Below are 12591 nucleotides of genomic sequence, written 5' to 3' on the forward strand. Positions count from 1 at the left end.
AACATTAAATATGCAGATAATTAATGACCAGAGGAAATTAAAATTCATTGTAAATAGTTCACAGATAACAATAAAAGGGAAATTTTATATACTTCTGGGTAATTACTATATCACTCTCATTTAAATAATGAATTGTTATGTTTCTCCAAGTGGATCTTTTTTAAAAAGTTAACAAAGTAATATGAGTGTATGGTAGCAAATCAAATAGGAAAAAAAAATTCTTATGTCACTGCTTTGCAAATTGCAAATATGCAAATTGCAAATATGCAAATTGCATATCTTTCACTTCATCTGTGCAAAAGTTATATTGTCAAGATTGCTAACCTGTCTCTTCTATGCTGCAAAAACAAAGAAAAAGACTCACTGTATCACTACTATAAGAATCTAGGTTCCAGTACCAATTTTCCAGGAAACCACCTGCCTTATGGATACAAATGGGATTATCTACATTCCTCACATTACTCGAGCTTAAGATACATGAAAAGGTAAATTTTATGGTTACATAGAGTTGACATACCTAGCTTACATCTAGAGCTGGTACTACATATTTATGTTTTCATTCTAGAAAAAGTTATAGTATTTAATTATATGGTATCAACTGCTTGGATTATTTTGGCCGAATTAATTAATTATTTCATCGAATTACCGGTAAATCTTATGAAATGCTCATGTTAACTTCATTCTTTTTACCTCAAGGAAGGGTTCCCTTTTAGCAAATTGAAAGATCAACTTAAATACATTAAATGTTCATTTGGGAATAGCGTATCTGTTTCCATATACCTAGATGATACAGATATCTTTGTCTACAGTTGATTCTCCAGTGCTCGCTTTGGCAGCACATATACAGTTGATTCTCCAAACTACAATGAGAGAAAAGAACTACTGCTGCATGGGCATAAACCGATATAAACACTTACTGAGTTATTTAGTTGTTATTTAGTTGTTATTTTTGAAGCTTAAAGTTTCAATCTTTACCTGGAATTTGTTTTGCCTCTGTAAGCAGGTGAGTGTCCAGGCCGAACAACAGCTCCTTTTCTCTCTTCATGACCCATTCTTCTCAGTTGGTGGATGACACAGTGGCCACAGCCCAAGGGGTACCCAGATCCATGATCCACCAAGGTTCAGTCTCTTTTGGGGTCTGAATACAAGGGATTTTATCAAAGTCACTCATGAAAGATCCATCAATAGCTTGTCAGGATATATCAAAGGATCACGGAGATTGTTGGGTAGATGTTTCCCCCGAGATAGCATTGGACCTTAAATGCCAAAGTGATAGCCAAAGTGAGCTATACACCAAAAGAAAAGTGCAATGTACTGCTGGCAGAATGGGAAGTGACTTTTTTTTAAGGGGAAGTAATGGGGAAAAATATTTCCATTTCTTGAAAAGTTGATATATAAACTATACCTCATATCTATTGATCTGGCTAAAATGTACCATTGTTACTATTATTATGAATTCAAACTACCAGTCATCTCCTGATTCTCTACAAATGGCTTCATGCAAAAGAGAATTGATTCCCATGATTCATGTTTAGATTCCAAGTTTTAAATTAATTCTGTTGTCAGAATATGGCTTGGGACGAATGGCAATTTTAACGGTTTTCTACATTGCTTCTGATATTTCCTATTTATAGTATAAGCAAGGGAAAGAAAGGTGATATTTTATGTGATCTTTATTTCTATTGCCTTCCTTACATATTTATTTTTCTGATCATTAACCACAGATACTGTTATAGAAATGGACTTAACATTAAAGGTTATTTTAGTCAAAGAAAAGATTTATTACATTATAAAGGTATGTTCACTGAGTATTTTTAATCCTAAGATAATTTTGACTTCTAGGGATAAGAAATTAAATAGATAAAGAAAGACAATCACTAAATGAGAGGTTTAGATCTTGTTTGTAAAATGAAGTGTGGTCTTCTATGCAGAAGTACAAAATGAGTTAACTTAATTTTTTTCTGATTTTACTAATTTTATATTAAAAGTTAATATATGAATTCATGGTTATTCAGTGCAGCATCTATGGATGAAAAAATAAAAATAAATTTTTTACCCCTTCCTAAATACCACCCCTCTTCTCAAAGTAGAAATGACTAACAGTTAAATTCTTTCAGGTCTTTTTTATATTTATATTAAGGTATTTTTCTATTTACCCTTATTTCCACTTTCTACCCATAATTCCCTTTATAATTATGCCAAGAAATTTTTTTCCCCTGAAGGAACAATACCATATTCAAAAAATTGGCAGTATATTTACTTAGCAAGCAGATGTATTAGATGGATGCTACCTTTGCATGTATCAATATTCAAGTTACTTAGCCAAAGTAGGATAATTGTATACAATAAATTATTTTTAGTCAGTGGCATCTTAAATCATTTTGAAGTGTTCTAGTAAGTGAATTGATCTGCCAAAATAATGGATCAGTCTTTGACAAAATGTGTATAGTTAAAAAAGGAAAATAAAAATGGTGATGATAACAACTCAAAAAATGTTCCAAGTAAAGCCAAATAGTCAAATCGAACATAAGTAAAATATCTTTTTTTTTGCTCTTTGCGATTTATTTGCAGCAAAACATCTTCCCAGTCCCTCTAAACTTGGTTAACAATATGATTTATAGTTTTTTGGTAATTAATTTATCAATTAGGTTTTGCTTTATAGTTTTTAAATAAGAAATATAAGCATAAAAAGTAAATTATCTCATTGTTTGTTGGCATTTATTTAAGCAGCATGAACTACGGAAATAAACTAATACAGGGAATCTATGAGAAATTTTTCCCTTCACTCAAATATGAGAAGTCCTAGGTTCATATAATCTTTAACAAAAATAAATCGACAAGTGGAAAATATAAAACATGAAAGAAAATACTGAATAAATAAGACAACAGAGGAAATGGACAGTGAAGAGAAATGAAACAATACTCTGAGGAAGATTATGAAGTTAGAGTTGCAGCATCGTTAGATATTTCAATTTGCATATTGTTTAATATGAAGAATGCTGTCTTCCCCTCTGTACTTCATGATAGAATGAAATAACTGAATAAAAATAAGGAAATGTCATGGGGTGCCTGGATGGCTCAATAGGTTAAGCGTCTGACTCTTGGTTTCAGCTCAGGTCAGGATTTCATGGTTCATGAGTTCAAGCCCCCGTATGAGGCTCTGCACTGAAGGCATGGAGCCTGCTTGGGATTCTGTCTCCCTCTCTGTGCCCCTCCCTTGTTCACTATCTCTCTATCTCTCAAAAATAAATAAACTTAAAAAAATAAATGAAATGTCCTATTAATCAGGAAAATATATGTAACACCCACTGACCCATGTGGCTTTTGATATAGGCAAAACTGGGCATGGACCAAAGACTTGCATCTCACACAAAGTTGAGGATATGTTTCTTACCTGGAGTGTTGACAATCACCTATCTTCCTCTCATTCTCCCACATCTAACAGATTCTAATTTTCCAGGTTCTACAGACTCAATGATGGCATATCTGAAGAGAAAAAAAAGTTAATTCCAGGCTTGATTTTGTTAGTGTGATTAAAGAAATCACATAAATGAAATTAGAAATCAATGAAGTGTCAATAAAATACTTTGAAATCAGATGTTCTATTCTTTCCTTATCTGGTAGTTGGAAAGCAATGACTGAATTCATAACAGTTATTATGACCTATTATGGCAATTTTACAGTCAGCATTGGTTTTCTGGCATCGACAGCTTCACTTTTCTCCAGCTACATTTTATAAATGATGTCCATTGTCTTCACTTCTTTGGTAAGTTATTTTACTACGAAAAAAAATCACTAATACTTATTACTTCGCAACATCTTTCTATACATACATAAATTATTTCTACAAAATGTCAGATGTTATTTGGTAGCATGAATTTTTACAAAATAAACTCAATAATAAACATATAGTTTATTCCAAACCCCCTAACAAACTTCCTTCTGCAGTTTGGGGGGATTGTATTAAATGTATAGAATAATCTATAATAATTTGTTTGTTTATAGTATCAGATATTTTTGAAAAAGATCAAGGTACATCATTTAAAGTATTCAAATCATTCAAGTATTTGAGAGGTCCTAGGTTGGTATAGTTTTGAGTTGATGTCCCTCCATAAATTTAATTTAAAAATATCCATGTTCAATATATTTTGTATTAATTTTCTCCCAAGTATTAAAATTATTTGTTGCTGTTGAAAATGGGATTTTTTCTCTTATTTATGCTTTCATTATATGTTCCAATTGATTATTATTTATATCTAACAACATATTACTTATTGTATTTTAATTTTTAACAAGTCAGAATATTGAATGATCTTATTTTTCCTAGTTGTTTTTAACTTGATTCCTTTGGTTTTGTAGATTTACAATGACATAATCTGAAAAGCTACTTTGCCCTCTTCCTTGCAGAATTTTATGTCTCTAATTCATATCACCTGGCTAATTGCATAGACTAGTAATTTCAGACACTGTTAAGTGACAATTGGTGATTTAAGTAACATGTATTTTGTTTTAGTTTTCTTCCCAGTATTTAAACTTAAGACAAAGAAAATTTTTAAAGCAGGTAGAGAAAAGAATTCTCACATACAAGGGAAATGCCATAGGGCTTTTCAGTGGATTTCTCAGCAGAAACCTTTCAGGCCAGGAAAGAGTGGGATGATACAATCAAAGTGCTGAAAGAAAAAACCTGCCAAACAAGAATAGTTTACATAGCAAGGTTGTCCTTCAAAAATGAAGGAGAGATAAAGACTCTTGAGATACACACAAAACGGGAGAATTTATGATCACTAGACCAGCCTTACAAGAAATACTGAAAGCAGTCCTTAAAGCTGAAATATAAAATACATTGGTAAAGGTAAGTATAACATTAAATTTAGAATATTTTAATACTGTAATATAATAGTATGTTAATCACTTAACTTTAGTATGAAGACCAAAAAACAAAAGTATTAAAAATAACTATAGCTACAATAATTTGTTAATGGACACACAATATAAAATAATGTAAGTTGTGGGCGCTTGGGTGGTTCAGTCAGCTAAGTGTCCGACTTTGGCTCAGGTCATGATCTCACAGTATGTGGGTTCGAGCCCCATGCCAGGCCCTGTGATGACAGCTGGGAGCCTGGAGCCTGCTTCTGATTCTGTGTCTCCCTCTCCACCCCTCCCCTGCTCACACTCTGTCTCTCTCTGTGTCTCAAAAATAAATAAATATAAAAAAATTAAAGAAATATACGTTGTGACAACAAAAACATAAAATATGCAGGGAGAAGTAAAAGAGAATAATTTTTGTAAGTAATCAAAGTTACATCATTATTTGCTTAAAATAGACTATTATATCTATGTTACGTTATGATGTTAAAATGGTATGTAAACCCTATGAATCACAAAGCAAAAACCTACAGTAGGTACAAAAGATAAAGAGAAGGTAATCAAAGCATATTGCTACAGAAAATCATCAATTCACAAAGAATGACAAGAGAAGAAAACGAAACAAAGGAACTGGAAAACTAATAAGATGTCACTAGTAAGTCCTTACAAATTGATAATTACTTTAAATGTAAATGAATTGGTTTCTCTAATCCAAAGAGTGGCTAAAAAGATTACAATGACAAAAAAAAAAAAAAAAGCCAACTATATTCTGCCTATAAGAGACTCACTTCAGCTTTAAAAACACACAGACTCAAAGTGAAGGGATGGAAAAAATATTCCATATAAATATTACAAATAAAAGAGAAAAGAGATAGCTATACTTCTATTAGACAAAATAGACTTTAGGTCAAAAACTCAAACAAGAGAAAAAGGTCTCTGTATAATGATAAAGGGGTCAATTCAGAAGGGGACTTGACAACTGTAAACACATATGCATACAACATTGGAACGCCTAAATATATTAAGCAAATGCCAACAGATTTGAAGGGAGAAGTAGCCAACAATACAGTAATAGTAGGGGACTTCAATACCCCACCTTCAATAATGAACAGATCATCCAGGAAGAAAATCAATAAGGAGACATTGGACTTGAACTATACTTTAGACCAAATGAATCTAACGGATTTATCCGTTAGATAAATATAGAAGATTCCATCCAACAGCATTCTCCAGGATAGATGATGTTATGTCAGAAAACAGGTCTTAGCAAATTTAAAGATTCAAGTCATTCCAAGTATCTTCTCCAACCACAATAGTATGGAACTAGAAATAAATAACAGAAAGAAAACTGGAAAACTCATAAATATGTGTAAGTTGCTCATTCCTAAGCAACCTATGGGCCAAAGAAGAAATCAAAAGGAAAATCATAAATATCTTGAATCAAATGAAAGTGGAAACACAAATGAAAGTGGAAATACCAAAACTTATAGATACAGCAAAAGCTGATCAAAGGGTGAAGTTTATAGCAATAAATGCCTATTTTTAAAAAAGAAAGATCCCAAATCGACAAACTAACTTTACACCTCTAGAAACTAAGAAAAGAAAAAGAAACTAAATCCAAATTTAGCAGAAGGAAGGGAATAACAAAGATTAAAAAATAGAAAAGATCATTGAAAGTAAGAGTTGGTTTTTTGAAAAGAAAAATAGAATTGACAAGTTTAGCTAAGCTAAATAAGAAAAGAAAAAAATGAAGTAAAATTAGAGAGAGGAGGTATTACAACTGATACTGCAGAAATACAAAAGATTGTAAGAGACCATTATGAACATTATACACCAACAGATTGGATAACCTTAAAGAAAAGGATAAATTACTGGAAACATACAACCTAGCAAGACTGAATCAGAAAGAAATAGAAAATCTGAACAGACCAAGAACAAGTAAGGAGATTAAATCAATAGCCATAAACCTCCCAAGAAAGAAAAGCCCCGATCAGATGATTTCACTGGTGAATTGTATGAAACACGTGAAGTACTAATACCAATCGCCACACTCTTCCAGAAAATCAAAGAGGAGGGAACACTCCCAGACTCACAAAGCCAGCATTACCCTGACACCAAAGCCAGATAAGGGCACTACAAGAAAAGAAAACTGAAGGCTAATATTCCTGGTGAATCCAGAGGCAAAAATTTTCAACAAAATACTAACAAACCAACAGTACATTAAATGAATCATACACCATGATCAAGTGAGATTTATCCCTCGCATGCAAGTATGGTTCAATACATGCAAATCAATAAATGTAATATACCACATTAATAGAATGAAAAATAAAAAGTCACCTTAGGATCATCTCAACAGATGCAGAAAAAGCATTTGACAAAATTCAACATCTTTTCATGGTTAAAACTCTCAACAAATTTGGTATAAACAGACCCCAACAGGATAAAGGCCATATACGACAAGCTTATGGCTAACATTATACCATGGTGAAAGCTGAAAGCTCTTCTTCTAAGATCAGGAACAAGACAAGGGTGCCCACTTTCACCAATTTTATTCAACATAGTACTGGAATTTCTAGCTAGAGCAATTAGGTAAGAAACAGGAATAAAAGGCATCCAAACTGGAAAGGAAACAAAGTAATATTCTTTCAGTTTGCAGATGATATGATCTTATATAAAGAAAACTCCTAAAGGCTCCACCAAAAAACTGTTAGAACTAATAAATTCAGGAAAGTTGCAGGACACAAAATCAACATACAAAAACCACTTGCATGCCCGTGCACTAACAACAAACTATCTGCAAAGGATATAAAGAATAATAAAAGAAAAAGGATATAAAGAATATAATCCTATTTATAGTGGCATCAAAAACAATAAAATACTTAGGAATAAATTTAATCAAGGAAGCAAAAGATCTATACCCTTAAAACTATAAAACACTGATGAAAGAAATTAAAAAATGATGCAAATGGAAAGATATCGTTTTGTTGGATCAAAAGAATTAATATTGTTAAAATATGCATTCTACCCCAAATCTTCTATAGATTCAATGCAATCAAAATTCCAATGGCACTTTTTCACAGACATAGGGGAAAAAAAAAAAAAAAAAAAAAAAATATATATATATATATATATATATATATATATTCCAAAATTTGTATAGAACAACAAAAGACCTCAAATAGCAAAAGCAGGAGGTATCACACTTCCTGATTTCAAACTATATTACAAAGCTATAGTAATCCAAACAGTATGGTACTGGAATAAAAACCAATGCATTGGCCAAACAAACAGAACTGAGAGCACAGATTTGATGCATGTATGATCAACCAATATTTGAAAAGGGAGTCAAGAATACTTGATGGAGAAAGATTAGTCTCTTCAATGAATGGTGCTGGGAAAACTGGATATTCACAGGAAAAATAACGAACTTGACCCCTATCTCACACCACACACAAAAATTAAGATGGGTTAAAGACTTTAAGGTAAGACCTGATAATGTAAAACTTTTAGAATAAAACAGAGAGAAAAGGCTCCTTGACATTGGTCTTGGCAATGATTTTTGGATGTGACACCAAAACCACAAGTGACAAAAGCAAAAATAAACATCAAACTACACAGCTTCTGCACAGAAAAAAATAAAATAAAATCAGTCAATCAAGAAAGAAAATGAAAAGGCCATCTATAGAATGAAAATATTTACAAAAAAGTTATCTGATAAGGGACTGGTATCCAAAATACATAAAGAACTCTTACAGCTTAATAGCAAAAAAATAAAACCCCAAATAATCCATTTATAAAATAGGGGGGGAACCTGAAAAGACATTTTTCTAAAGAAGATATCCAAATATCTAACAGGTACATGAGAAGATGCTGAACATCACTAACCATCAGGGAAATGAAGATCAAAACCATAATGAGATACCACCTTATGCCTGTTAGAATGGCTAGTATCAAAAAAACAAGAGATAACAAGGGTTGGCGAGGATGTGGAGAAAAGGGCATACTTGTGCTCTGTTGGTTGGAATATAAATTGGGGAAGCCACAAAGAAAACAGCATGGAAGTTCTTTAAAATATTCAAAATAGAATTACCATATTATTGTGACTTTATTAAATTGACATCTGTTAAGTACAGCCCTGGGATGTCAGATGGTGAGCTATGCTTCCACAAAAGACCACAGAGAATTAAAACAGAATACTTTCAGGGAAAGTACACAGCATGCCTCGAGGGGCCACATGGGAAGTCAAGGCCTGGTGTAGGCAGAGAGCGGCAGAACCTAGGGCACTTGCTTACAGAAAGATCCTGGTCTAAGGCCAGATTGGTCTATTCAAACCACAAGAGTAGGGTTTTGGTTAGCTTTGCAGGGGTTTTATCTAAGGAGCACTTAAAGGAAAGGCCCCAGGAAGAGGGGAGATTTTTATCACAAGGCCATTGAGGAAAGTCACCATAGGAACTTACATTTACTTATGACTGCCTGCTGCTATCTGAGGCAGAAACTTGCATGAGGAACTAATGTCAGTTTAAGGCCTCTGCAGTCTGCCTGGCCAAACAAGATGGATGCCCAGGCAGCAATATTATGGAGTAGACTTGCTAACCTCTTGATATATGTTATTCAGCAATCCTATTTCTGGGTATGCATCCAAAGAACATGAAATCACTATCTCAAAGGAACATCTACACTCCCATGTTCACTGTCGTATTATTCACAATACCCAAAACATGGAAACAACCTAAGCTGCCACTGATGAATGAATGGGTAAGGAAAATACCTACAATGGAATATTATTCAGCCATAAAAACAAGGAAATCCTGCTATTTGTGACACATGGATGGATACTGAGGAAATGATGCAGAATGAAATAAGTCAGGGAGAGAAAGACAAATACTGTTTCACCTCATTTATATGTAGAACCTAAAAAAGCCAAACTCATAAAAATACAGAGTAGAATGGAGGTTGCCAAAGGCTGGGTGTCAGAGAAATGGGGAGATGTTGGTCAAAGGGTATAATCTTCCAGTTTTAGATGATAAGATCTGGGGATCTAGTGCACAGCATGATTACAGTTCTCGATACTGTATTATAGACTTGAAAGTTGCTAAGAGAATATAACTTAAATGTTCTCACTATTTAAAAAAAAGGTAATTATGAGAGGTGATGGATGTATTAAGTAATTTTTTGTGGTAATCATTTTATTTCTTTTGTTTTATTTTTAAATGTTTTATTTATTTTTGAGAGACAGAGAGAAAGAGAGAGAGAGAAAGAGAGAGTGACAGAATGTGAATGAGGGAAGGGCAGAGAGAGACAGGGATGGAGGTTCTGTGCTGAGCGGACAGCCTGATGGGGGTATCAAACTCACGAACTGTGAGATCATGACCTGAGCCAAAGTTGGATGCTTAGCCAAACTGAGCCACCCAGGTGCCCCTTTGTGGTAATCATTTTACAATGTATACGTGTACCAAATAATCACACTGTACATGTTAAACTTACATAGTGTTACAGTTCAGTTCTATCTCAATAAATCTTGTTTAACAAAAATCTATTAAAAGTAGCTGATTTGTGATGAGTTACCAAGAGATCTGGGTGGAAGGGCCACTTACTATATCTTTTTATAAAAATTTTTTTTAACATGATCATGTATTAAATTTTCCAAACAAAAAACATTACATAAACATAGTAGGCAAAATAATATTTTGTATATGAGTGACTGAAAAAGTGCTTTAACTCAACCAGTGACTACAATATTAAAGAAGAAATAGCATTTAAATATATGAGTAGAAATATTCTACTATTGCTTACTTTAAAAATAAAGTTTAACAAAAAAAATTTTCATTAGGTCAGTGACCCTCCAAAATATTGATTCAATCATTTTTGAAAAATAAGTTTCCTTAAATACCTAAGATTTAACTTCTCCCAGTTACCAGGTGAGTCTCCAATCAGTCATGGCTTTATTAGTCTCCTCCTGACAGCAGTCCCTTAGGTTGATAATCACACTGTTTCCTGTCTCTGTAGATCCCAGATCTACCACCTACCAGGGGTCAGCCTCCAGTCACATTTGAATATAGGAGCCCTTGTCAAAGTTACTTGCTGGAGAGCCATCCACTGCTTTCTTGGGTTCCCAAAGATTTGTGGTGCTGGACTGAGTGGCTGGCTTCCATTTTGATAGGACTGAATCTGAGAAAAAGACAAGCAATGTGAGAATACCATCTAGTTGTATCATGAACTCATTATTCTCATGCAACCCAGTGTTGATGCCAATACACTCTGATATATACCATGAATAACAGGTAAAATAGTTACCTGGACCCAAAAGATTCTCACTGAGCTCCCTGAATATGGGGCCCATCTATCTTCCTACTTTATTTTCTCTTTCGCAGAGAACCAATCAAGGAGACGAATGAAACACTCTGCTGCAGTTCATTACTCTTAGGCACTTCAGCCCCGTATGTGGAACAAAGTTTCCAAATTTTTTAAAGATCAGGACAAATATAATGTTTTGTAGGTTTAAGAGACTTCTAAATGGATGTGAAGCTCAAAAAGGGAGAAATAAAAGAGGAGGAATATAGTGGCCACAAAGGTATAGCAGTATATAAAAAATAACACATTTTACAAAATAAAGTTCAAATGATATTGTGTTGAATCTCAATTGTTTTGAAAAATAATGACATTGAAAATATTTCAGAGGAAGAAAGCATAGAAACCAATAGAACTTTCTTCTCCATTGGGAAGAAACTGGGGATCTTCAGATCTGGGAATCAAAAAGCTTCCAGTACCTTCTTCTACTAGCCCTGGCCCAATGACTTGCACTTCACAAAAAGTCAAAAGCTTTCCTTTCCCCTGAATGGTCAGAGTTACATGTTGCTCACTCATTCCCCTAGGGGTGAGACATTACCTTTCTTAATTTGTTTCAATTCATGGGCAACAGAGAAACTATTCAGACTTGCTATCAATAATATGAATCAATTCAATAGGCTGTCTTCAAATATAATTATTGATTTGTCTTTCACAGAGGCCCTCAGTCTATCACAGATTTTTCCAAGACAGGTATGCTCATTGCTGATATTCTTTCTTGCTTCCAAAACTGTAAATCCTCCGCTGTACAAAGCTACACTCATAATCACAAACAAGATGCTTTCACTATTTTCTGCCTTACTTATGATTTTCTAAAATGATACCTACCGTTCATCTAACTCTTGAACTTTCAGTTGTTTCAACATCAATTACATATTTTTATGCCTCCTAAGCTGCCAGTTTCAGAAAAAAGTGGCTAGCTACTTTCTTCCGAGTATACTTTGGACTTAGTGCTATTGTAATTCTTATATATACTGTGTGTAGGTGTGTGTGTGTGTGTGTGTGTGTGTGTGTGTGTGTGTGTGTGTATAGTATAGTATTTCCATACTTGCACATTGTTAATTACACCCAAATGCTAAATCATGTCTTTTGAGGAAATTACTAATATTGGTTTGAATGGAAGGGTAAGTTACAAAACAGGATTTAAATGTAACAAAAATATGAGTAAATTATAATTACTGGAAACACTCAAAATTCATGTAATTTCATAAGAAAACCATAAGTCTTTTTCTACTTAAGATATATCTTAAGAATGAAGTTGAAGTCCAAACCTGAAATTTTAGGTACCATTTGGTACCAAATTCTTCGACTAGAATTCATGGCTCCATTGAGTGCCTCATGATAGTAGTCCCTTAAGGTGGTAATCATTACCACCTC

The 12591-nt window shown here is 33.5% G+C and overlaps 1 protein-coding gene across 3 annotated transcripts in view; it reads right to left on the bottom strand.

Annotated features, from left to right (window-relative positions):
* Positions 1-12591, bottom strand: part of LOC106965662 (histone H4) — a 57852-nt gene that overhangs the window by 12156 nt on the left and 33105 nt on the right. For 2 of the 3 annotated variants that reach the window (XM_053225857.1, XM_053225854.1), the window contains 3 exons: positions 10896-11037; positions 3395-3486; positions 979-1138 (listed from right to left, as the gene is read on the bottom strand). Coding sequence is in view for 2 of the 3 variants with exons in the window: in XM_053225854.1 (XP_053081829.1) it covers positions 3464-3486; positions 10896-11037 (165 nt within the window). In the remaining variant the exon portion in view is untranslated. Of the gene's footprint in view, positions 1-978; positions 1139-3394; positions 3487-10895; positions 11038-12591 lie in introns of those variants that run through there. The other variant, XM_053225855.1, reaches the window with a different exon arrangement.

Source organism: Acinonyx jubatus, chromosome B4 (assembly GCF_027475565.1).
Source record: "Acinonyx jubatus isolate Ajub_Pintada_27869175 chromosome B4, VMU_Ajub_asm_v1.0, whole genome shotgun sequence".
In the NCBI taxonomy this organism is placed as follows: Eukaryota; Metazoa; Chordata; class Mammalia; order Carnivora; family Felidae; genus Acinonyx; species Acinonyx jubatus.